This window comes from Mus caroli, chromosome 2, assembly GCF_900094665.2.
Source record: "Mus caroli chromosome 2, CAROLI_EIJ_v1.1, whole genome shotgun sequence".
Classification (NCBI taxonomy): Eukaryota; Metazoa; Chordata; class Mammalia; order Rodentia; family Muridae; genus Mus; species Mus caroli.
Genome location: NC_034571.1, coordinates 17,200,020 through 17,227,274, shown reverse-complemented (window position 1 = coordinate 17,227,274; position 27,255 = coordinate 17,200,020). Strand labels below are relative to the sequence as shown.

Below are 27,255 nucleotides of genomic sequence, written 5' to 3'. Positions count from 1 at the left end.
AGACAACTGAATCAAACCCAGTGTTGAATCATGGGTGCTGCCCTCTTCTCCCTTCTCAGTAGTTGACTTGTCAGCTTGCAGGCATGCCGCCCCTGCCCTTTTCAAAGACGATGCTGTTCAGTTAGTAAAGGTAAACGTGTATAAGCAAGAGTGCTTTTGTTTATTCTACAGAACATTTAACTTGGTTTGCAGTCTCGTGTAGCCTGGACTAGCCTTGGACTAGCCTTAAATTCACTGTGGTCAAAGCTAGTCTTGATCTCTTGATTTTTCTACTATTTCCCAAGTGCTGGGATTACAGGCATATGCAATTACACCCTGCTTCTTCTTTTCTTTGTTTCTTTCTTCTTATTTTTTTTTGTAACTATTTAATAATAATAGGCATGCTAAGTGATTTAGGTGTGATTGTTATAAACTACTCTGGAAAGTTATTGCAGGTCTCTTTGGCTGGTCTTAGTCATGGTACCTCTATTGAAGATCCAGATTGTTCATAGTGATAAATGTTGTTTGATAGGATCTTTGCAGTTATAATACTGGCTAGAGAATTCTCTGGCTTGTCTTTCTCACTTCCCACCCCCTACCACAGTTTGTTTTAAAAGTTTTGGTGTCTGGTAGGCACTGTAGGATTACTACTTTTCTGTTTTTATTATGTTTCGCTTCAGTGTGAGGATACAAGCTTTTAAACTACTGTGAGATAAAACTAAAGAACAAGAGCAAAGAAGGCAAAGAACGAATATAAAGTGTTCTAGAGAGAAAACCGTCTAACAGTTAACCATCCAAGAGTTAACCATCCAATAGTTAGCCATCAAATAGTTAACCATCCAGTAGTTAACCATCCAACAGTTGGACTAAAGAAAACCATCCAACAGTTAACAATCCAACAGTTGAACTTCATGTTTGACAGTGTTCTATTTTAGGAAAATGTCACTGTTGTCTGTATCCATCAGAATGACCTACACATATTTTGAGGTTAAGAGTACTTAAATAATCATTTCTTAAGCATATTGATGGCAGTGATCATATAATTCCAGGCAAATTTCTTCATACTGGATGACTTAATATCATCATATAAGAATATAGATTAACAGCATTATATAAGAACATATTTGCTTTATTTTGCTTAAGGGGTATTTTGTTCCATTTAATTGGTGCCCACTGATAATTTAAAGGTTCCCTGGAGGTACTTAAAGCATTCATATGTGGGACCATGATTACTCATTGAAAGATTTGGTTCCTAGTAGCCAAGCACAGAAAGTACCATACAGTGGCAGACTTCAGCATGCTAGACTTACCAATCTCATCTCAGAATGCAAAATAATGTTTTTATATCCAGTGCTCATTCACTGCCAAAAAAGTGCACATTCTGTTCCTATCCAAATCACCTGCTCTTTTAGACTTTTTTTTTTTTTTATGGTGTCCAAAGCATCTTTTAGATATCATGGGAAGAAACATTTCGTAACTGTATTGTCTACTCCTGACTTGTTTCCCCAGTATTTCTTGGAACTGGTTTGTCATATATTGTGCTTTTTGGGATTGCCATCCACAGCCCTGAGTTCTGCCAGTGTTATATATGTTTAATCACAGTGATCTCAGCAATAAGTTCTCCAGGGTGGTAATTCGGGAGACAATTCTTTCCCAAATTTGATATAGAATTTCAGTCTAGAAATTTTAGTTATATCTGAAGACTATAAAAATTTAAAGTGTTTTATAATTTGTGTGTTTAATAATTTAAAGTGTTTGAAATTTGAATAAACAAGTTACCTTTAAATTGCCATAGAATGGCTTTTGTAGAATGTTAAAGCTGGTGGGGCTAGAAATGGGCTTCATGAGGAGCATGTTTGTTCTCTTCACATCCAGTGTGTTCCTGTGCAGTAGAGGCATGCCATAGCTCTCCAGCTTCCCTGACATTGCAGGCTGTGGGGACCTGCCTTTCTTTTCAGGTAGTGCAGGAGGTTACACAAACCTACTGCAAACAGTGTTACAAGTCAGTCCACAAGGCTCTCCTCCAGACTATTTTTTGTCACAGAAAAGCAGTGACTTGGACATAATTAGCATGAAAAAACTAGGCTTGTTATGTCCAGGTACATAACCAGAATGCATACTTCATGTTCAGATGGGCAGTGTTTATGCTATAAAAATATAGTGGGTGGTGGGTGGGTGTGTACACGCACGTGCTCGCGCGTGTTTGTGTATATGTGTGTGTTTATAGATTTAGCTTTGATTTCTCAGTGCATTCCTGACTGTGTTCTGTAATAATCATTACCATGACAAGTTTTACTCTGGAAGTGATATTTTTATGTCTAGTCAGTTCTTATTTCATAAAGTAGTAAAACACTATAAAGGACATTGTTTGAAAGATCTTAATTTTTGAGTGAAAAACCTAAACAAAACAGTAGTCACACAGTGAGATAGGCTGTAGTCAGCTGAGAGCTTGTGGTTGTCCTCTGAAGGAGGACGTTGCATTACTTTAATGCGTAATAGAGCGTTAGTCTAGTCTCCTGGAAGCAGAGGTGGAAGGGGCTCAGGGGAAAGAGAGGCAGTGATGCTGTTTACAGTGAAGGGAAGCTGTGGGGCTTACCAGATGGCAGGGCATACTGGAGAAAATGCCTGTCGATGTGTGTCATCAGCCATATTCTGCTTCCAAGAGTGGGAGACACATTCAATAAGAACGAGATCAAAGCTCGAGAACGAGATGCTCAATTGGATTCTGAAGTTGTTCCTATGCTCCACTGCCCTTTACCTCTTTTGGGATCTTCCAGAGAAAACAGTATAGATGTATTTGTAGCTTGCTATTTACAGCATCGCTATGACAACATGATTCTGTCTTTATACCAGTAAGCAGCTTCTGCTATGTTTTCCTATTTTCTGCTAGCTACAATTTACAAAGGATGTTACAGCACTGGTAAGAGATGCACAGTAGCCATTTCCTTGCTTTTTAAGTCCTGTTTCATAGAGATTTGTAACAAGCCAATCTGCTTAGCTGTACTAATGTGCAGAGGGTGTATGTGATAATGGTTTCCTCCCCCCTCTCTCTGTTTCTGTTTGTACCCTCTGTAACTAGTGTTAAAGCATATGTATCTCTATTTTCTTAAATCTCTCACCCCTCTCTCCCTAACCCTTTGCCATTATTCGGTAGCTATACTTGAGCTTTGCAGGCTGTGTGCTGCAAAGACAGGATGCGCTGCTTCCGTGAATTAGCCTGCTTGATCAGGGATAGTCACCACTCCTGACTGCCTTGGATCCGAACACAATGCCTGCCGTGTAGCATCCATGAGCTCTGTTTGTGTGGAATCTCTTTAATTAATTTCAGTTCTTAAATTTTCAAAAGTATTGTTAGATAGTTCTATAAATAACTTTTTCTAAAACTTGAGCTGCATGCATGCATGCTTGTTAGTAATAGAAAAATGTCTAAAGTAAAAGAAAATAAATTTATCAAGTAATGTTTGCATTAGTTTAAAATAAAAAGTTTATATCAAAAAGATGAATTACCTCTTTCTTTTTTTTTTTTTTTTTTTTGCTTTTAGTATTGCTATTTAATTTCTTAAGCATGTGCATTCACTGACTTTAAATATGAAAATATTTTGTGTGGCTCTTTAGGGGCTTGATTTTTAAAGATGGATTATTTTTAATTCTTTGTAGTTAATTGAATAGTCATTTCAGTATATGTTTAATGTGTTATAATGTTACTGCCTTAAATAACAATGTATTTGGGTAAGACTTTTATTATTATTTGTAAACATTAAGAATCTTTTGCTGGGATTTAATAGGCAGTCACTTAACCTGTTGACTGCTGAAAACAATCTTAAAGTTTAAATGGGGAGATTTCAGAACTAACATGGCTGTGACTGGTTGGTTAGGGGAGATATGATCTGTTTCATGAGCTTTTTGGAAAAACTAATGATTGTAGTGTGTGTGTGTGTGTGTGTGGTGTTCTATAGTTTATTTGATTTCTCTAAGGGGAAGGGAGATGGGGAGGGACTCTCTGAAGGGAGTATGGGAGTGGGGGGCATTCAGGATGCAGATGAAAGGAAGGAAGGAAGGAAGGAAGGAAAGGAGGGAGGGAAGGAAGGAAGGAAGGAAGATTCCTAAGAATGTACCCTGTGCTGTGCTGTGCTTTGCATGCATGCCACAGTGAGTATCATTCAGGATTAAGGTAAGGTAGTCAAATAGTGAACAATAAACATGAAAATCATTGTGTGACACTTCTCTAATTTCTGTGCAGGCATATTCTCAAGATGCATACCTGAAAGGCAATGAAGCTTACAGCGGCAATGCCCGTAATATACCTGAACCTCCACCAGTTTGCTATCCCTGGTTGCCATCGACTCCTTCAGCTACTGCACAGCCGGTGGAAACATGCCCTCCTGATTCGTTACCGAACAAACAGCAAACCAGTGCACCAGTCCTGACACAACCTGGCAGGACCTATAGAATGGAAATACAAGTGCCTCCATCACCAACAGATGTTGCAAAGTCAAACACAGCAGTGTGTGTTTGCAATGAGAGTGTGAGGACCGTCATTGTGCCTTCTGAGAAGGTGGTAGACTTGCTAGCCAATAGAAACAACCCTTCAGGTCCTTCACATAGAACTGAAGAGGTAAGGTATGGTGTAAATGAGCAGGCCTCTACAAAAGCAGCATCGAGAACAACATCACCGGCATCAGTTCCCACTGCCCATCTGATTCATCAGACCACAGGCTCCAGATCCTTAGAACCTTCTGGAATTTTACTTAAATCTGGAAATTACAGTGGACATTCAGAAGGAATCTCAAGTAGTAGATCACAAGCCGTGGATTCCCCTCCTGTGTCTGTCAATCACTATTCAGCAAACTCCCATCAGCACATAGACTGGAAAAATTATAAGACTTACAAAGAATACATTGATAATAGGAGATTGCACATAGGTTGTCGGACAATCCAGGAAAGATTGGACAGCTTACGAGCTGCATCTCAGAGCGCAGCAGACTATAACCAGGTGGTACCCACCCGCACTACTCTGCAGGTACGACGTCGAAGCACCTCTCATGACCGAGTGCCCCAGTCTGTTCAGATCCGGCAGCGCAGTGTATCTCAGGAAAGACTGGAAGACTCTGTGCTGATGAAGTATTGCCCAAGGAGCGCATCTCAAGGAGCGCTGACCTCGCCACCTGTTAGCTTCAATAATCATAGAACTCGTTCGTGGGATTACATAGAGGGACAGACTGAAGCCACAGCCACTGTCAATTCTGAAAGTCAGATACCTGACTCAAATGGGGAACGAAAGCAGACTTACAAGTGGAGTGGCTTCACTGAGCAGGATGATAGACGCGGTATTCATGAAAGACCCAGGCAGCAAGAAATGCACAAGCCTTTCCGAGGCTCAAATTTGACTGTGGCTCCCGTTGTTAATTCTGATAACAGGCGACTGGTTGGGAGAGGAGTAGGACCTGTCTCACAATTTAAAAAAATTCCGCCGGACCTAAGACATTCCAACAGAAATTTTCCAACCACGACTGGGGTGTCACTCCAACGGGGTATTGCACAAGACAGGTCCCCACTCGTGAAAGTCCGAAGTAATTCTCTGAAAGTGCCGCCTCCACCTGTGTCAAAACCATCCTTCAGCCAGCACTCACTGACTTCCATGAAAGACCAAAGGCCTGTCAATCATCTGCATCAACACAGTGTGCTGAGTCAGCAGACACGGTTCAGATCCGAAAGCACCTTTGAGCACCAGCTGGAGACTGAGGTATCCTCGTGTCTACCAGGAACTTCTGCCAAGACCAGTCCACAGCTCAGTGAGAATTTGGGGATATCAGACTTAGAACTACCTGCCGTTCCAAGGAATGGAGATATAAACTTACAGGAGGCTGGAATTCAGCAGCCAGATGTGCTAGATAATAAAGAATCTGTCATTCTAAGAGAGAAACCTCAGTCTGGCCGCCAGACGCCACAGCCTTTAAGACATCAATCTTACATCCTGGCAGTGAATGACCAGGAGACCGGGTCAGACACCACCTGCTGGCTGCCAAATGATGCACGCAGAGAGGTTCATATAAAAAGAATGGAGGAGAGGAAAGCTTCAAGCACTAGCCCTCCTGGCGATTCCCTGGCTTCCATCCCTTTTATAGGTGAGCGCATTCAGAGGCCCTGCTCAGCAGCAGCTGGGTGAAAAGTGTTTGAAGAAATAGAGTATTTGTACTCCATAGGCACAGAAATCTTAAACTGCGCATGCACTTAAAGCATTTTAAGTGCTGTATACTTGTTTATTTTCAGTGCTGGGGATTGACCTCAGGGCCTCATGCATGCTAGACAATCGCTTTCCTACTAAGCCACAGCAACCTACTCTCCATGTGTAAGTTGTGCTTCAGTCAGAGCAGGTTGCTTTTCTCCTCCTTAAATATAGTTCTACTTGCCATTTTCCTTTAAAAGTAAGTTGGCATCTAGTGTGTATTTGACACAGGGTGTTGTAGCTCAGGCTGGATTTGAATATATGGTTCTGTCCCCTCTGCGTGCTCAGTGGGCTCATGGGTTTATGCGCTACCCTACCTGCCCTCTTTTGTTAGTCTTGGTTAAATGAGTTGCTGCCATCTGTGGTCAAGAGAGTCAGCCAAACTGTTGTACCTAGTTGTTGGTCTACCTGAATCAACGGCAGCCAGGCCCTGCCCTTGCTTTGTCTGTAATAAACGGTTGCTGGGAGAAGACTTGGGCAGGGTCTCCTGAGTTGTCACCACACTAGGGTGGGCCTTTTGGTAATGCAGCTACCTTTGAGTCACTCCTGTAGGTAGCCCACACCCACATTCCTGTAAGTGGCCTCTGGAGATTCTAGTGGTTCACTGAAGTTTAAAACAAATCTCATTTTGTACAAACGAAAGCATGAGGCAGAAGAACTGTCTTAGTTTGGGTTTTACTGCTGTGACACCATGACCAAGACAACTCTTATAAGGACAACATTTAATTGGGATTTTGGATTCAGAGGTTCAGTTCATTATCAAAGTGGGAGCATAGCAGTGTTCAGGAAGACATGGAGCTGGAGGTGCTAAGAATTCTCTATCTTGTTCCAAAGGCAAACAGAAGACTGGCTTCCAGGTGGCTAGGACAAGGGTATTAAAGCCCATACCCACAGTGACACACCTATTCCAATAAGACTACACCTCCTAATAGTGCCACTCCTTGGGCCAAGCATATACAAACCATCACAAGAGTTGTGACCATTAGTAATGAGCCCTGTGTTTGAGCAGTGTCTTCTCCTTCCTAGGCATATTCCTCCATAGATTTTGCTTGTGTGTTTACTTTATTACAGGGATAACCTGGGAAAGGGTTTGGAAAGTTTTCAGGTGTGCACCTCAGTCTCCATCACCAGTCTTCCCTACGACTCCTTTTACCCTCATACTGACATCACACAGCAGCCAGTGGAGGTCACACTGTCTCAGACCTCCTGTTTCCCTCCCATCTCACCGAAAATAGACATGAATTATGGAGTCTGCTATGGCCAGCCCGTCCACCCTGCTTGGGGTAGCACAGATAACCAGAGGCCCCTCTGCTGGGCTAGATTTCACTGCCCAGTCAGATATCTGTAACCTATTCAGACTTTTCTTATTGTGTCTAAAATAGCTGCTTTCTATGCATGCTCAAATGTGCGGCAGCCAGGTGTGCATCTCTGTGAAGCAGAACACACTGAGTGTGGAGACTTTACATCTAGTTCATGTCATTGTTCCCTGTGCCCACAGCACTGCCTAGGTAAAGAAGGCACTCACTCCGGAGATACATGTTAGCATAATAGCCGAATGATGGTTTAAGATGATTAAATGTATAAGAAAAATGAAGGGAGGGAAGAGAAAAGAAGGAGGGTGGGTAATTATGTCATAATGTTGTGCAGTCCTGAGATATAATCTACAAACACAGTTTCCATAGATTCATGTAACAGTGTCTCCATTTTTATAAATGAGAAGTATATAAAGGGTTTTTTTTTTATAAAAGCACTTTGAAGTGGGGACTCTAGGTTAGCGTGAGTCAGTGCTGGGCATGCTCCAGGGGCGTTGTTTTCTACAGAGCACATTGTAAAGAGGGACCTGCATCATGTGACTCAGGGCATCATCTTACCAGTGTGTGAAAGATTCCCCTTAGCTCTTTATGTTATGTTGCCAATGAGCAATTATTTCTTACTCTTTCCTTTCTTGAGAAACTTTGCTGTTGAAATGTCAGGTGTCAGGATCCAAATCAGCTTAAGAAGTGGAGTCTGCATGGTGACAAAGTTTTATAACTAGGGTATTTTTACATTTAACATTATGAGGAGTGCGTCAACCAGACTTATTCCCACATGTATGTTTGATCTGTACTGCCGAGCCTATTGACTTGTTCCTGCTGTACATAGAATTTAATATCTCATCTCCACAGACAGTAACTCTGGGCTGATGCTTGGGGTGTGTGCTTTAAATTTAAAGCCCTACACTGTATTTCACAGGCTGCTAACATCTTACCACAATGATAGCATCACATTTTCTTTTTGCATAGTGAGAGAATATTACAATCAGATGTCACGGGAATAGATTTTTTAAGTGCTGTCTATTATCTGTTAATGTTCAATCTGTTTAGTCCTATGAAGTGTAGAGATAAAATAAAAATCAATTATTTCATTAAAAAGTAGCAGTTAACTAAGAGTGGTCATCTATATAATTCTGTATATAGGCAGACTATTGAAATGCAGAGTAACAATGTATTTATAGCCTGACAGTTACCTTAGTCATGATTTTCTTTACTTGGAAACATTAGATACTGGGACCCTCAAACACCAAGCGCCTTGTCTTTCTAAAATATCTGTGGAGCCCATTCGCTTACTTAGCTGTCTACCAGGCAGAACTAACGCAGAGACCCCCTTACATTTTATTACACATTGAACACGTAACATTAATCTTAAACTATAGAGATGTAGAAAAGCTCAACATTGCATTTTTAAATCAAGAATATTAATTATTAGCAGTAGTTTGAAAATATATTTACACATATACATGTAAGTATATGTATATGTGTAAATATATCTTGAGAATTGTAAATATGTCTTGAGAAAACCTTCAGATTCTTTTTTAGGCAAATAGAAAAAAACAAACTGATTAACCATTTATAAAATGGAAGCTGAGTAGCCTAGGTAACACAGACCTGTCTTGTAAAACAAGAATGGAGTTTTATGTCTTTTTATTTACCCCTGTTGATTTAAATTTTTTTAAAAAGGGATATTTGTGTCACAACTCGGTTTCTTTTAGAAGGCTGACCCTCTCTCTCCCACATTAGACCATCATGCTCTAACACAGAGAGTTGGGTGCTAACAGGAGAGGGACATTGGCAGATGCTGTAGGAAGAAAGTTCATTTTATTTTTTAAAGAAATCTTTTGAGATATTTTGCCTCCAGGTATGTCTGCAGCACATGTGGGCAGTTCCTGCAGAAACCAGAGGAGCCATTACTAGTTACAGATACCTGTGACCTGCCATGTGGGTGCTGGGAATAGAAACTGGATCCTCTAGCAGAGCATCCAGGACTCTTGACCACTGAACCATCTCTCCATCTCCAGTCCCTTGTTTTGTTTAGTTCTGTTTCTTTTCTTCTTTTTTTTTTCTTTTTCTTCTCTCTCTCTCTCTTCCTCTCTACTCTTCGCCTCTTTCTTTCCTTCCCTTCCTCCCTCTCTCTTTTCTTTCTTTTTTTTTTTTAAGCTTTATTTATGTATTCACCACTGCTCTCTTCAGACACACTGGAAGAGGGCATCAGACCCCATTGCAGATAATTGTGAGCCACCATGGGTTGCTGGGAATTGAACTCAGGACCTCTGGAAGAGCAGTAAGTGCTCTTAACCGCTGAGCCATCTCTTCAGCCCCACAAGGTGATATTTGATCATATACATTGTACAGTGAGCCTTTCAGTCTCCTCACATGTGTTAATTCTTTATGATGTGTGCATTCTTACCTCTTTCTAAGTATTTTGAGAACATAATTTATTGTTAATCCTCTCCCAGTGGTGTTGTAAAATTCCAGAACTGATTCTTCCTGTGGAACCCAAACGTTGTGCCTTTTGTCCAGTCTCTCCTTATCCCTCTGCCTCTCCTCTGGCCTCTGATAACCATGTAAGATAAATCACAGCCTTTGACCTTCTGCTCTTGACTTATTTCACTTAGCAATACACACCCTATTTTCACTCATGCTGCCATGGACACTTCAGTTGATCCCCCGTTGGCTCTTGTGAATAACACTGTGGTATACCTGGGAATTCAGATGCCTCTCCAACATGCTGAGGTGGGATTGCTAGATCATGCAGGAGTTCTGTTTTTGATTCTGTGATGAATCTCCGTACTGCTCTGCATGTCCCACTAACAGCGTGTATGTGACAATTGCCTTGCAGCTCCTTGCCGACACTTGTTACCTGAGACTTCTGGGTAATGGCTAGAGTGAGGTGATAGCCTAGTGCAGTTGTGGTGTGTGTTTCCTGCTGGTGTTTGCTCATAGGCCTCTGGCAATGTGTGCATCTTCTTAGAAATTTGGTTGTCTATTCACATCTTTTGCTCATTCTAAAATCAGTTAAATTGGTTGGTGATGGTAGCATTTGCCAGGTGTATAGTTGGTAAATGGTTTCTCTCATTTTATATATTCTCTTCACTTTGATTATTTTCTTGTAATTTGATATAATCCCACTTATTTTTGCATTTGTTGTCTGCTCTTTTGGTCCCTTATTTAAAAACCCAGATTGTTGTCCAGATTAACATCATGGAGCAGCTTTTCTCGGTTTTATTTGTTTGTTTGTTTTTGTTTTTTCCCTTTTTTGATAGTTTTTTTTAATTAAAGATTTATTTATTATATGTAAGTATACCATAGCTGTCTTCAGACACACCAGAAGAGGGCATCTGATCTCATTACAGGTGGTTGTGAGCCACCGTGTGGTTCCTGGGATTTGAACTCAAGATCTCCGGAAGAGCAGTCAGTGCTCTTAACCGCTGAGCCATTTCTCAAGCCCTTTTCTGGTAGTTTTGTACATGCAAGACATATGTGTAAGACTGTGATGCTTTTGAATTGGATGTTGTATATAGAAAGAGTCTGGTTTCTTCTGGGTATAACCACCCAGCCCTCATTGCACAGTCTTCCTGCCTGGCCTTTTGGCTGTAAGCCGGCGAGTCTCATCTGTGAGGCTGTGGGTTTTTTATAGGAACTGACAGGTAGCATGGACATTTGAACAGTATCAAGCCTCCTCCGTAAGATAAGGTGTCCTTGTAGCTGCCCCTTTCTTGAATTCTTTGATTGGTACTTTATGCTTTCTGTACAGTCACCATTTATTATTTGCTTCTTTCACTTTTCAGGATTCTCTTTTTTGTAATTAATTGTAAATGGTATTATTTTCATTATAGTTTCAAATAGCCCAAGAGCTACTGATGAGTGTATAGAGATGCTTCCACGTTTTGTATGGTGGTGGTTGTTTTATGTTCTGAAATTTGACCAGATTTATTTATTTGTAATAACAGTTTGTTGTTTTTATTGTTGTTGAGTTTTATTTCCAAGATAGGCACCCAGGAGCCCAGGCTGAGCTAGAACTCTATAGCTGAGAATGACCTGGACTTTATCCTCGGGCCTTTATCTCCTGGTGCTGGGAATGTAGTTGTGTACCACCATACCTGCTTATGAAGAGCTGGGATCCAACCTAGGCCTTCATGCATGGCAGGCAAACACTCTACCAGCTGGACTACATCCCAACCTCTGTCCTAAAGCTTTCTGATGGTGTCTTCATGACAAGGAGGTGAGACAGCTGTCTGCAGAGGGGAAGCAGAGAGAGGTGGTACTCAAGAGTTTCCTTATGCTGTCTGCACACCTCTATCGCTTGTGGCTTGTGCTGCCTGGATTTAGTACACCCTTCTGGAATGCTCTCTTAGATACACCTAGAGAGTGTGTTTCCATGATGATTCCAAGTCTGATTGGGTTGACAGTGATATTAATCATCGCAGAGATTATGCCATCTGCAAACAAATCTTAGCTTTTTTTTTTCTGAGCCATAATGGCTCTCTCTCTTAGTGTCTCATAAGTGGGTCCTGTTTTTGTTTAGTGTAACTAAAGGTGTCTCACTTGGTATTTTTGTTTTTCTTTAAATTTTGTTTTATTTAAATGCATTTTATACATCAAACATTAATATTGAGTATTTTGAGAATTAGATAATACACAAAAAATTGTTGAACTTTTATAGTCATATCCTTTTATACCCTAAGAATAACATTAATGAATATTTAATACTATCCATAACTGAGGATCCCATATCTAATATTGAATACTAAATTGTTTCAAAACATACAAAATATTCTCTGGGAGTTAAGCATAGTAAAGGAGGATAAAATACTAAAAATGGATCATTAAAATATATTCAAAAGCCCTATGATACCACCTGACATAGTGAGAGAGTATTTAAAATGTATTATATATCTGTGTACATTGTCTAACTATAAGTTTACTTTAAAAAGATTATCAATGTTTCTAAGAGAGAAATTATATTAGTAAGTATATTTTAAACTTTTCAAAATAGCAATAACTCTTTGAAAATGCTAATTTCAAGCAGTGAGAAAAATTATTAATATTTCCATGATATTTATAGAACATGATTTTAATATTTTCAACTGTTAATATTCAACAAACAGAATAATTATTTTTTAATACCAGCATTTGAGAGGCAGAGGCAGGTGGATTTCTGAGTTTGAGGCCAGCCTGGTCTACAGAGTGAGTTCCAGGACAGCCAGGACTACATAGAGAAACCCTGTCTCGAAAAACATGTCTCCCTTTTCATTTCTGATTTTATTAATTTGGAGACTGTCACTGTGCCCTCTGGTTAGTCTGGCTAAAGATTTATCTATGTTGTTGATTTTCTCAAAGAACCTGGTTTGGTTGATTCTTTGTATAGTTCTTTTTGTTTCTGTTTGGTCCTTCCTTATCTTTTTTGGTTTTGTTTTTGTTTTGATAACTTTTGGTTGAGAATTGATTTTATTTGATATTAGAATGGCTACTCCAGCTTGTTTCTTGGGACCATTTGCTTGGAAAATTGTTTTCCAACCTTTTACTCTGAGGTAGTGTCAGCATTAGTCACTGAGGTGCGTTTCCTGTATGCAACAAAATGCTGCGTCCTGTTTACGTATCCAGTCTGTTAGTCTACATCTTTTTGGGGGAATTGAGTCCATTGATGTTAAGAGATATTAAAGAAAAGTGATTGTTACTTCCTGTTATTTTTGTTGTTAGAGTTGGAATTCTGTTTGTGTGGCTATCTTCTTTTGGGTTTGTTGAAACACTACTTTCTTGCTTTTTCTAGGGTGTAGTTTCCCTCCTGTGTTGCTGTTTTCCATCTATTATCCTTTGTAGGGCTGGATTTGGGGAAAGATATTGTGTAAATTTGTTTCTTTCATGGAATATCTTGGTTTCTCCGTTTATGGTAATTGAGAGTTTTGCTGCGTATAGTAGCCTGGGCTGGCATTTGTGTTCTCGTAGGGTCTGTATGACATCTGCCCAGGATCTTCCAACTTTCATAGTCTCTGGGGAGAAGTCTGGTGTAATTCTGATAGGTCTGCCTTGTTACTTGTTACTTGACCTTTTCCCCTTAGTGCTTTTAATATTCTTTCTTTGTTTAATGTATTTGGTGCTTTGATTATTATGTGACAGGAGGAATTTCTTTTCTGATCCAGCCTGTTTGGAATTCTGTAGGCTTCTTGTATGTTCATGGGGATTGACTGTTGTGTCAATGTTTTCTATGGAATCGTCTGCACCTGAGATTCTTTCTTCTCTCTCTTATATTCTGTTGGTGATGCTTGCATCTATGACTCCTGATCTCTTTCCTAGGTTTTCAAACTCAAGGGTTGGCTCCCTTTGTGATTTTTTTTTTTATTGCATCTATTTCCAATTTTAGATCTTAGATGATTTTGTTTATTTCTTTCGCCTTTTTGATTGTGTTTTTCTGTAATTCTTTAAGGGATTCTTGTGTTTTCTCTTTAAGGGCTTCTGGCTGTTTACCTATGTTCTCCTATATTTCTTTAAAGGAGTTATTTATATCCTTCTTAATGTCCACTATCACCATCATGAGAAGTGATTTTTAGATCTGAATCTTGCTTTTCCGGTGTGATGGTGTATCCAGGACTTGCTATGATTCCAAGTAGCCTTGGTTTCTGTTGCTTATGTTCTTATGCTTGCCTCCGGCCATCTGATTATCTCTAGTGCTACCTGCCCTTGATATATCTGACTGGAGCCTGTCCTTCCTGTGATCCTGAGATCCCAGAGCTCCTGGGAGTCAAGCTGCCTCTGGGACCCTGAGATCCTGGTGTGATCAAGCTCCTGAGATCCTGGGATCTTATGGTCCTAGGTGTGTTAGAGTGCCAGGGAGTGGAGCTTCTTCTCTGGGTGTTGTGGGGCTGGCTGTGGAGTTAGCACCCAAGGTCTGCTCAGGGCACCTCTGATCCTATGATCCTGGGCATGTTAGAGCCTGGGAGTGGAGCTTCTTCTGGGTGTTGTGAGACTCGCTGCAGAGTTCGTACCCAAAGACTGCTGAGGGCACCGGTTCAGACCAGAAGGAACCAGTGCCACTGGTCCCGCAGAGTTCCTGGGTGCCTGGGTCCTGCTGGTCCCAGTTACTTCCAGTGTTAGGGCAGATGTTGTGTCCTCCTCACCTCCTGATCTATATGATCCTGGGCATGCTAGAGCACTTGGGAGTGGATCTTCCTCTCGGTTTCTCACTTGTTTATCTTTTCAGGGAATTAACTTTTTTTTTTTTTGGTTTTTTCGAGACAGGGTTTCTCTGTGTAGCCCTGGCTGCCCTGGAACTCACTTTGTAGACTAGGCTGACCTCGAACTCAGAAATCCACCTGCCTCTGCCTCCCAAATGCTGGGATTAAAGGCGTGTGCCACCTCGCCCAGCGGGAATTAACTTTTTGTTTCATTGGATTTTGGTAGTTTTTTCTTTCTATTTAATTTCTGCCCTCATCTTAATTATTTCTGCACAGTGCTGGCAGAGGCTAGGAGAGAGTGTCGGGGCCCCTAGAGCTGGTGTTGTAGAGGTCGTGAGCTGTCTATGTGAGTGCTGGGAACCAAACTTGGCTCCTGTAAGAGCAGTGTGTGCTTTCGCTGTGGTGCTGCCTCCAGCTCTCTTTGGCTTCTCATTGTGGGAACGTGGGCTGTAATTGAATCTTCTAGGACTGCTCTCCTTGAATCCCATAGATTTTTGCATGTTGTGCTATTACTTTGACTTGACTCTGGGAATTTTTTCCCTTCTTTCTTTGGTGACCCATTCATCATTCAGTCACTGGTTCCTGGCTGGTCTGTGGCTCTGTTTCTGCAGACTTCTGCTTGTTATCCCACATGGTCAGATGAAGTCAGGAAATGCTTTCCACAGTCCTGTGCTTTCACGCTTGCATTGTGTCCTACTGTTTGATCTCTTCTGCGAAAGCCCCCTAGTCTGCTGAGAATGTCTGTCCTGCAGTGGTAGGAGGAAATGTTCTGTGGATACTGTCAGAGACACTTGGAAATGACCTTTCTATTGGTGAGACCAGGGTTCTGAAGTCACCCACTCTTACTATATTGGGATTACTTTGTGTCTTTATATATAGTAGCATTTCAAAACCAGTATCTCTAACATAATAGAAAAGTATACATAGTTTGAAAGGGAATAAAAATTGTATTTATTAGTGTAATTGTTGCGCTCACCTCTTCTAGCAACACGGTCGGATTCTTCTCAACAGCCTTTTTTATTTTAGGAACACCTCCATGCTACGGGGGAACCCCGGAAACCCCGGGAGGACTGCTTATATACACCCCAGCACTGGGGAGAGCTATGTGTCCTCCTGGGATTGGTCAGTCTGCTGGCACTTTGATTCGTATGCACCCGCTTGGGAGGGGTTGGCGCCAGATTCGGGCTAGCACCTGCGCAATGGCGTTGCTTAGGCGCCGGTGTACCAGAGGGCGGCGCCATCTTTTAGGCATGCGGCTGCCTACATGTAATCTAAATTTGAAGTAAAGCAGTTGTATTTTAAAACATTATAGCCTCTCTTTCAACATATTGTTTAGAGGTGTATATTATAAAAAATGTAAACAATACTGAAATGATCATGATAGTGTTTCTCCCACTGAAACATACAACTATCCCACTTCCTCCCTTTTGAAAACATACACTTGAAACTCAGGTGATTCATATCCAGTGTTTCACATTCTTTTCCAAACACGTCAAGGTGGATGACAGAACTTGCTGCACAGAGTTGTCCTCTGACCTGCACACACATGTTGTGGCACACGTGCCAACACGTAAACATCATTCACAGCCTCAGCAATAATAATTAATATTTCAGTTATTTATGTGCAAGTGGTTTGCCTGCACGTATGTCTGTGTAGCACATGTGTGCCTGGTTCCTGAGGATCCCTGGGACAGATGGTTGTGAAGCCCCATGTGGGTACTGGGAATTGAACCTTGCTCCTGGGGACCAGTAGCCAGCATTCTTAACCACTGAGCCATCATCTCTTCAGCCCCTAGATTTTTAAAACTTACTTTAATGTATACATCATTTGAAAAATTCATTACATTTTTAAGAACTTGAAAATCCTAGTCCTAGTTATAGTTTTAAGTGTTACGAGTTCTTGTAAAATTAAATTTTTATTTCATTGAATTAAGATTCTTCAAGCAAGTCTCCTTGCTTCTGAACAAAGAATTATTGGATTCTTGGTGTTTGATACATGATACTGTCATACGTGTTTAGTAAAAGTAGATCAGAGATGTTTTCAGAATCATGTATTTGGCTAAAATGTTAAACAGCTGCTCTTTAAAAAAAAAAACTGTAAAACCACGAGCATCAGCGTTTATTGCTTTAACTCATAAAATACAAATGTTACAATTTCCCAGGCATTAGGGTTTTTTTTTGCTAAAACACTGATCATTAAAATGATAGGAGATTGTTATAATTTGTTTTGACCTTCTGAACCAAATAGTCAAGATTCAGTTTTATATAATTATAGTTTATTGATAAAGGATTTCATGATGAGACATCTACTGCCTTATAGTGCTGGCCTCTTATTAAATTATATTCTCTTATCCTAAAATATTAGCATTTAAATCATTGATATCTTTTACAAAAGTAGGAATTTAGAGTGAAGCTACTGCTCACTAGTGGGAAGGCAGGTGCTGAGCAGGGCTCGGTGTCAGGCTCGCTTCAGATGACACTGTTGAGTTAGTCTGCCAAGTCACATGCCTGAGGGTTCTGTACTACAGAAAGTAGCATATGTAAACCATTTACATGTTCTAGAACCTAATAAGTACCAGGGATATCACCTGTCATGCACGCATACGTATTTGTCTGACAGATGATGAGAGACTTGGAGATGGTGAAAACGCCCAGCACACAACTTCCTGTTTCTACAAGTACATCTGCACCCTGCTAACGGGGAAAGTTATGACTGACGCCTGTCTGGGAAAAAAGGGGCCCTTTCGTGATTTACACAAAAATCCAAATAGAGTACAGGTCCTGCTAGCCTGTAACTTCTGCTTGCTAGTGACTGGGCTTCATTTCTTCCACAAAAACTAAGGGGGCCAGGGTGAAGGAGTGCAGTGAGGGCGGACACACGATGACATGGGGCACAGGAACCGGGGGACTTGAAAGGTAATTTTTTTGCACAAGGTCTGATTATTTTCTTTAGTTCATTTGGGTTCAGAATTCCTGCACTTCACTTTGCTTGTTGTTTATTAATTAGGAGAAATTACTCATTTTCTTATACTGGCGTCACTTGAGTAGTGATGGTGTGAGGTGAATTTTAACACACAGCTATGTCACTAACTGGTACTTTGATGGCTGTTAACCTTTATTTGGCTTTTCTAGTAACAACAGTGGACTCTGAAGTGTTCAGGTCCCAGTAATTGTTTTCCTTCCTTCCAGATGAACCGACCAGTCCTAGCATCGACCACGAGATTGCGCATATTCCTGCGTCTGCTGTCATCTCCGCCTCTACTTCCCAAGTCCCCTCCATCGCAACTGTCCCCCCCAGCCTCACGACCTCTGCTCCTTTGATTCGACGTCAGCTCTCCCACGACCAAGGTACGTGTAAAGTGGGCTGCACACCGCACTTCACAGTGCTTGCCAGACGGATCTTTTCCCATTGAAAGACTCTGCAAAACCCCTTGAAAAGCATGAATGCTGGATTTACTTGCAGAATCTGTCGGACCTCCCAGCCTGGATGGCCAGCACAGCTCAAAGACAGAAAGATCAAAATCCTACGATGAAGGACTGGATGATTATAGAGAAGACGCAAAACTGTAAGTCTCGGATTACTACTTTAGATGTTTTTATATGAATGGTATTCATCATGAATTTGGCTTATAAACCCGGAATATAAGATGGTCTTATTTTCTTACTTTGACATTAGAAATGCAAGTCAAATGTTAGTATCAAAGTAACATCCGGTTGAACTTAGAGGTAATATTTTTATTTTTATATAGTAATATGCCATTTTATATATTATAGATATAAAATGCTTCTCCTACCCTAGACTTGTAGCTACTCACTGAGGCGTCACACTATATATTTAACTGTATTCTATCGTCTCTAGTTGGCGTTGACATTAGTAGGTATTTGGAATTGTGCCCTCATAAACACTGCTTCATGACTCTTCCTACCTCCTATATGTATGCATATGATGGAAAATTGCATCAGTACATTTCAAAAGGTGAATTTTTATTCTAATATGTATAGTCAGTGGCCCTTCCTTCCTTAAAGGCTGTGTTAAGTCACGTTCTTCCTAGCAGTGTACAGAAGCTTCTGTGTGCTGACTCGTGAGTTTGTCTTAGCGCTGATGAAGCTGGTGCTTTAGTGCTGGGTCTCGGGTCTGTCATCAGCAGCTGCTCAGGCTGCCCCTTGATGCCTTTGCCGCACTTTCTGCTATGGAGAGTTCTATGTAAACACGGCACTTTGCTGGGATAGGTTACAGTTCTTTTCTTAATATGTTTCATTTGGTTTTCTTTAATCTTTAACTGTAAAAATGTTTAAAATATTTGTATTCAGTTAAATTTGGAAAATATTTTCATGGCTTTAGGGATTTGAATCACATTGCAAAAGACTTTATTTCTATTTTAAAATAATAATTCTATATGTTTACTTCTGAAATTTATGTCTTTTTTACTTAGAACTTTGATTCTTGCGTAATTAAAGTATTTTAATGAATGCGGTAAAGTGCTAACTGTAGCTTTTAGCATCTTCGCTACTCCAAAGCACCTAACACCATCATTTCCCATTTACATGTTATCTTACATGTGCTGGATTATATGTAATTTGTTCTATTTGGAAGTTATATTTTATTCAGTGGATTTATTAATGTTAATTTGTATCAGTTTCTACTTAATTATAGTGGTTTTATAATGTTTTTATAATGAGGAAATGCTATTACTCATCATTATGATGTGTTCTTTCAAAAATTTTATTTTTTGAACCTTAAATTTTTTTTTTTTTTTTTAGTTCTTTGTGTGTGGGCATTTTTATTGACACAATGTCTAACTTATATGTTAGTTTAGGAAATGCTGACAGCTTTTAGAACAGTGAACCTTTTACCCAGGAACACTCCATCTTTCTTACTTATCACCTTTGTTGAATAGCCTACATTCCCATCATGCTGTCATTTATAGTCTAACTAAATTAGTTCTTCTAGGACTAGTTGTGTAAGAGCACTTCCTGTGAGATACAGCCAGGGCACAATGTTCCAGCTCAGTAGGAATTTTCCTACTGATACCAGATTGGAAGTGTGGCTTGTTTGAGCTCTTTGCTCCCTTGAGGAAAATGTGTCAGTAACTGCTGTACTCTGGGCTCCTCCCTACAGGGGCTATGCACAGCTTCAAAGACCACAGCACTGTATGTTTCCTTGTTTAAAAACATTTAATGTATATACAATGTTTCAGGCTATATTAACTCCTCATTGCCTTCTCTTGTCACTTCTGCCACCTGCTAAACTCCTCCTTTAGACCCCATGCAACTCCATGTCTGTGTGTGTATGCCCCATTGAGTTTAACTAGGGAAGCTTGCATGAGCATGTGTGGAGTCACTTACCATGGCATGACCAGCCTCCCATACCCATGAGGAAAATGCCTCCCCACATGCCTGCAGGCACTGTTCCTCCTCACTGGCTCCCTCACTGCAGCTGGCTGCTGGCTGGTGAATTTCTGTGTGAATGGGGAGGTTGGCTTTGATCTCTCTGACGATGGTGGACTGCGATGTTATTTGAATTATGCAACTAATGGTGTCCTGTATTGCTTTTAGATGCCTTTGTTCATGTGGGTTTTTACCTTTTCTTGAGAGTAGTTTGTCCAGATTATTTCTGTGTCTGGTTTTTTGATCTTCTATATCTTGAAACTGGGTTCCTTTTTTTGAGTATCTTTATTACCACTTTATTTTTATTGAAAGCCAGGCTCTGCAGGTACACAAGACTGGGATTAATGTTACAGTGTTTATTCGCAGAGGTGGGCATACATTGTGAGCCAGGCTATCTGCAGGGGTCTAGCCCTTTCTTTCTAGCCTGTCTCCTGGTCATTCTCAGAAGGAAGTTTATAGACTTCTTCTAATTAATTACCTTCTTGTTTGAGAGAACAACGACATATTTAGTCACATGTTAAACGTTTAATTATTTTGAAGAGTTAATACAAACCTGTCTTCTGATTGACAGCATTCGCTTCTCCCATCTTGAAAGTACTCAAGAGTATGGATGGATATGCGTGCTTACGGGTGGGGCTTCTCTGGCCTTAGCAGACCTGCAGGGAGATCCCAGGCAAGGACACAGTCTGGTTCAGAATGACTTCATGGCCAGTGGTGGTTCAAACTTGTGGAGTCTAACTCAGAGTGGTTTAGGCATAATTATTTTAGCCACAGCACAGTTTGATGAAAATTTTTCTGGTGGTAACTCAGTTATCATCAGAACAACAAATCAGAGATAAGTTTCTTTGAGAAACAAAGTAAGCTAAATAAAGATTGGACATGACTCAATCAAAACCCTTTGTAAAGTACATACGACACTTTCCATAAAGATAGGTTCTGTAGATGAACTGAGAAAAGTAAGTTTATAAGACGGGTCTGGAGGAAGGTCTACTGCCAGAAAGTCTCTAACTACACAGATGGTACAAAGGTCACTGGGCTAGAAAGCACATCTACTTTTTCTTTCTGGGCAGAGAGCAGGTTCTACACTCCTTCCTTTGAAGGAAAAGGTGGCTCACATTCCGGGTTCCTCCCATGCTCAGCAGTGTGTACCCAGTGGCCAGCACCACCTGACTGCTCTCTGACTACTGCATCTCCTGAACCCTGCATCTCAGGGTTTCCCCCAGCTGGATAAGGCAGGCCCAGCTATGGGTAAAAAGTCCAGCCGTTAGCCTGAGTAGCTTTTCCTTTGATATAAAGATTTTTTTTTTTTAAAGTAGCAGACTTAAAGCAAAAAAGGCAGAAACAGCTTTAATTTGCCAGATCAGCCAAGAAAGCCGCTATCATTGAATTGAAAATGTACATAGTTATAACTTAGCTCTTCTCATTTACATCGGTCACATGGTAAGGATGAAATGTCAGCTCATTGATGAAAATTTAGTTATAGTCAATTCTTACACCAAGAGTTTATATTTATTACACATGTTTATATACTTCTCCAACAGATCCTTTAAGCACGTGTCTAGCCTGAAGGGAATCAAGGTTAGTATTTAATATTTTAAAGATATCAAGTAAATGATAAATGTTTTGGGTTTTTTGTTTGTTTGTTTTTTATTTCGTTTTACTTTCGTTTGATTTAGCTCTTCAAGAAATTTGTATTTTCTCTTTTGGATACTTTGTTTTTGTTTTTGTTTTTATTTCATTAGATATTTTCTTTATTTACATTTCAAATGCTATCCTTAAAGTTCCCTATACCTTCCCCCTGCCCTGCTCCCCTACCCACCCACTCTTACTTCTTGGCCCTGGTGCTCCCCTGTACTGAGGCATATAAAGTTTGCAAGACCTAGGGGCCTCTCTTCCCAGTGATTTCTGCTCCATATGCTGGATACTTTTGTTTTTAAATGGTGTAACTTTTTAGTCTGCATCTACTATATTTGAAAAATAGGAGTTATATTTTTAATTTCTAAACATTTTGATCAAGTATGTAATGCCTGTAAGCATTGGGCTAATTTTTCTCATTACCAACTCAAGGCCCAAATCAACCTGCCTAGCAGTATTTCTGTGTTTTCTCAAAAGTATTAGCTTGTACTTTCCTCCACCTGTGCTTATAGCCCCACCCTTCACACTTCTTGTATTTCACTGAAAAATTCTAAATGGCTAGACAGGAATGGCCCTATTTACCACCCTGGGAAGTGACTGTGGCTGCACTGTACCCATAGTTCCTTCTTTTCTTGCTCTTACCATAAAGTCTTTGTCCTAGGAACATGACCCTGCCGAGAGCCAGCAAGCACCAGACCTGTGTGGCATGCCTCAGTACTCACTTTCCCAGCAAACAGGTTTCCGTGATGGGCATTATCGCTCCCGTTCTCTCTAGTCCCACCCTCCTCTGCAGTCAGTCTTCCCATGCTCATTCTCCGTCCATGGTTTTTATCTACCTGTGTTAAACAGAAACCTCTTGGAATCTACATTTCTTTCTACCACTCCTGTTTGTCCTTTTTATAGTGAATCCCATAAAAACCATGTACACAGTCTCTTCCCCTCAGTTCACACACACGAGGATGACTATGCCAAGGCTGCCTGTGACACTAAGCCCCACAGTTGATGGCTCCTGTGGATTTTAGCATATTGCAACCTTGTGAAGGTCCCCATGGTGAAGTACCTCTGTACCCTACCTCCACTTCATAATCAGCATCTGAGAGTGCTACTGAATCTCCTTTGCTGGGTCTGCTGCACTGTCAGCATTGTGGATTGCCCAAAGCTAGTTTCAGCCCTTGTTTCTGTACACGGATTTCCTCACTGATTACTTCGGAGTCCTCACAGAGTCATACTGCTAGCCTTTGCTTCCTCTCAGAACAGTAGCACACGTGATCTGCTCTGTACCTGACGTCATCACCCGGATATTACCAAGCAGTCCTAGGCTCGAGTAGTTAACCTTAGGTTGCTTTATTACTTCTCTCCATCTCATTGGTTCCGATTCCGTTCTCCCATTTGCTCAAGCCATACTGTACAACTTTGTTCTGTTTTTTGTTTCACTTTCTTTAATATCGAGCTTGTCTGCTCCATCTCTAGGCCATTGCCTGAGTGTTCCATTCCTTTTCCTCTCCTGGCGATTGTCCCATTCTCTCCAGTCACTTGTGTCTTCATGCCTGTCCCTTTAGAAACCATTCTCCATGCAATAGTGGTCGAATTCCTCACTTTCAGGCTTCCCTTCCTCTTCTTACCACAGACAAAGGCCAGATCTACCTTTCCTTAGCTCTTGCCTTCCTGTTAGCTATAAATTACTAAACTGATGAGTATGTGTTCACCAGCCATATGGTCTCCCTGCACTTTTCATCTGCCCTCTTAGGCTGGCTCTTTCCCTGTGAAAAGGCACTGCTGTGACCACCAATTAGTCATTGCATGTTCAGTCTCACCGTGCTCCTCCCCCAGAAGCACAGATCACATGTATCACTGAACTTTTGTTTCATTTTGTCCTAAAGCAAGATTGCACTGTGTAGGGTGGACCATCTTTGAACTCTCTCTGTAACCCTGGCTTGTCCCAGACTGTAAATGAGGCACACATTAATTATTTATGCACCTTGAGATCCTCCCACTGTGACCCCTTGGGTGCTGAGGTTACAAGGGTGTACAACTACACCTGGCTTCTTGTCCCCCCATTTCCCCATCTCCCATTATTTTTTTCTGCCAAAATTTGAGTCCATGAGGATCAGGGAAGTCATACTATTCTGTAGGTGGCTTTTGAAAAACAAATGGAAGCCAATTCACCTTTTTTTTTTTTTTTTAAGGATTAGAAGTGTTTCTAGTATTACTTCTAAACCCAGAACTTTCCACAGTGTTTTACTTAGAACATTAAATATGACATTTTGCCAACACCATTTCCATGTATAAATATTTATAAAAAGAAGAACTGACATTTGACCGTTTTCGTGGCATTTTTCTGTAGATTCCAGACAGCCAGAAGTCCTCAGAAGACTCGGGATCGAGAAAGGATTCTTCCTCCGAGGTCTTCAGTGATGCAGCCAGAGAAGGCTGGCTCCAGTTCCGACCACTGCTCACCGATAAGGGCAAGGTAGTGCACCTTCTCAGCTCGTGTGACATCAGAAATTCAGGCCTAATAATCGAAGCTCATACTTGTGAGATTGTAAACCTTCCGGGTACAAGGCACATTCATAACAAAGGAAAATCTGATCAGTGGAGTGGTTTCCTGTGCTTTGTCTTGAATGCCAGCTACATGTGGAGTACTGCCTCACAGCGTGCCAGTGTGAACAGAGAAACGGGGTATCGAGGAAGGAGCCCTGTGTCTCTTCTTTACCAGGATTGGCTATTAAAGAGGCTTTTACGTCACTGAGTAATAGTCCCCTCAGTAGTCATCTAGAAATATGTAGCCTAGTTCTTTTCAATTCCCTTTTTAATTTTTAGTTCATTTTATTTTACAAACACTAAATGATATAAACAAGTATAACGTTGTCAGCATGTGCTTCAGTAGATAGAATCCAGCGAAATAAAATCATTGCATAAGAAGACTTCAGTGCTTTTAAAGAATTTAGATTGGCAAACAGGCTTGGATCTGGGCAGCCCCACTTTCCCATGCAGAGCTGATGATTTTGGTGACATCATTTCCTGTCAGTGCGTGTTCTTTCCAGGACTCTGCTCCTGGAGTGTTTTATTATGTCCCTGATCTAAAACTTGAGTTTTTTTACTTGTATTATCGTGGGGGGTTGGGGTTCTGTTTTTGTTTATTGTTGTCAGAGATACAGCTCAATGTTAGAGCCCTTGACTGATACAAGCAATACTCAGAGTCAATCCCTAGCAGCAGGAGGAAAAAGAATATTCCATGGACTTCTTTGTTTGTTTTGTTTTGTTTTGGGTTTTTGGGTTTTTGCTTGTTTGTTTGGTTTTTGGATTTTCAACGCAGGGTTTCTGTGTGTAGCTGGAATTCATTTTGTAGACCAAGCTGGCCTTAAACTCCCTGAGATCCACCTCCTTCTCTTCCTGAGTGCTGGGATTAAAGGCGTGTACCACTACTACTTGGCTTGGATTTTTTTGTTTGTTTGTTTTATGTAAATTTCTTTACTACTTTTGTATTCATATGATTGTTGTTAAAAACAAAAACAAAAAAAGCAAACAGGGACTTGAGAGATGGCTCAGCGGTTAAGAGCACTGATTGCTCTTCCAGAGGTCCTGTGCTCAATTCCCAGCAACCACATGGTGGCTCACAGCCATCTGTAATGGGATCCAATACCTTCTTCTGCTGTGTCTGAAGACAGCTACAGTGTACTCACATACATGAAATAAATATAAAAAAAAATAAAATAAAATAAAGCAAACAGTACTAATGGCCACTTTCAGTGCATCTCTGTAGCATGCATTTTACTGGTTTCAATACTCAGTTATGTCTTCCCATCTGCTGTTGAAGTTTTACTATCCTTAGCATCGGTTCTGATACATATCCTAATTGGCATATATGTGACATCTAAAAAAAGTTGTATTTAAAATTTTTATTGATTGATTGGTTGATTTAGACAGGATCTCACTGTGTTGCCTGGAACTTGCCAAGTAGACCAGGCCACCTCATACTGAGAAACTCTACTTTGTGTGTTTAAAGACATGAATCACCAGGCTCAGCTACATTTTTAGTGTGTGTGTGTGTGTGTGTGTGTGTGTGTGTGTGTGTGTGTGTTGAGTGATTGTCCCTATGCCACGGCAAGGACATGGAGGTCAGAAGACAGCATGTGAGAGTTGGTTCTCTTGTTCTGTGTGGGTCTCTAGGATCAAACGCAAATCAGGCTTGGCAGCATGCACCTTTAGCGACATTTTTTTATCCTTCCTCATTTCATGTGATTTCAAGTAAATGAGACATTTGCTTTACTAGGTACACAAGTATTCATGGGAAAGGCATTACTTAGTGATCCTGTCACAGAGTTCTAGCCTTGTATTGCATATTGACAAACATGGACCAATTATGTTTTCTAGAGAGTTGGTGGCAGTATTCGGCCATGGAAACAGATGTATGTTGTCCTTCGGGGCCACTCACTTTACTTGTACAAAGACAGAAGAGAGCAGACAACGCCATCAGAAGAAGAACAGCCCATCAGTGTCAACGCTTGCCTGATAGACATCTCGTACAGTGAGACCAAGAGGCGGAATGTATTCCGACTTACCACGTCTGACTGTGAATGCTTGTTCCAGGCTGAAGACAGAGATGATATGTTATCATGGATCAAGACTATTCAGGAAAGTAGCAACCTAAATGAAGAGGTATGTTTTTCAAAGAATGTGGGTGAAGCTTGGTATTCTCACAGTATGTTCCTTAGGCTGACTAAAAGCATTGGATAGATTATTTTTATAAGAAATAAAATATTGTATTCAGTCATTAAGAAGGAAAACTCAAGTATACCTGTATTATTTTTACTTGCTGGAAAGTACTATTACTAAACAAGAAAAGAGATGGTATTCAGAGTCTCATATGTTCAGACACAACAAACCACAGAGAGGAGCCCATGTTATTTTCCTGATCATTAATGTTGTCCCTGGTATCTGTGAGGAGGGTCAGGACACTTGTGGATATCAAAATCCGTGGGTGCGTAAGCTTCCTACATACGGCATAGAACCTGCGGGGACCTTTTTGACCATATTACAAGCCTCTTTGATTTTGAGAGTAGTATTGTTGTGGGCTAGGACAAATGGCTATGTAAAGACACTATGTTTTGGTTTGGTTTGGTTTGGTTGTATTGTTTTCATGGAGTTGTACAAGCAAAATACAATATAGCCAGTGCAGTCACGTGCTTCTCAGGAAGCATGTGCTGTGGAAAACCATGTTACATGCTTTACGCTCTCGAGATTCTCTGGCTCAGACCGGCGAGGAGGTATTGTAGGACTGTAGTCAGGATTGTAGTCGTCAGGATAGTGCTTATACCATGAGAACATTTAGCTTTCGTTCTGTAGCTGCTTAGTGCAGTTATCAGCAGAATTGTGTGCAAAGAAGCTGAAGATAGATTCAACTTGAAAGCTAACTTACGTGGGTTTTTCATTAGCATAAGAGTACTAGGATACCTCATGGTGTTTTCATATGGACTCGGCATTTTTGATCCTTCTCCCTCACCACCTTTCCTCCTGGTCCCTTCATCCTGCAGGTAGC

The 27,255-nt window shown here is 40.8% G+C and overlaps 1 protein-coding gene across 10 annotated transcripts in view; it reads left to right on the top strand.

Moving 5' to 3' along the window:
* The window catches only part of Arhgap21 (Rho GTPase activating protein 21), a 125,629-nt gene that overhangs the window by 83,894 nt on the left and 14,480 nt on the right, over positions 1-27,255 (top strand). For 7 of the 10 annotated variants that reach the window (XM_029474443.1, XM_029474437.1, XM_029474438.1 and 4 more), the window contains 7 exons: positions 2,870-2,899; positions 4,220-6,104; positions 17,883-18,041; positions 18,157-18,259; positions 21,623-21,659; positions 24,061-24,186; positions 26,091-26,375. In XM_029474443.1, the coding sequence (XP_029330303.1) occupies positions 2,870-2,899; positions 4,220-6,104; positions 17,883-18,041; positions 18,157-18,259; positions 21,623-21,659; positions 24,061-24,186; positions 26,091-26,375 (2,625 nt within the window). The remainder of the gene's footprint in view (positions 1-2,869; positions 2,900-4,219; positions 6,105-17,882; positions 18,042-18,156; positions 18,260-21,622; positions 21,660-24,060; positions 24,187-26,090; positions 26,376-27,255) is intronic. The other 3 variants (XM_021152205.2, XM_029474445.1, XM_029474444.1) reach the window with 1 other exon arrangement.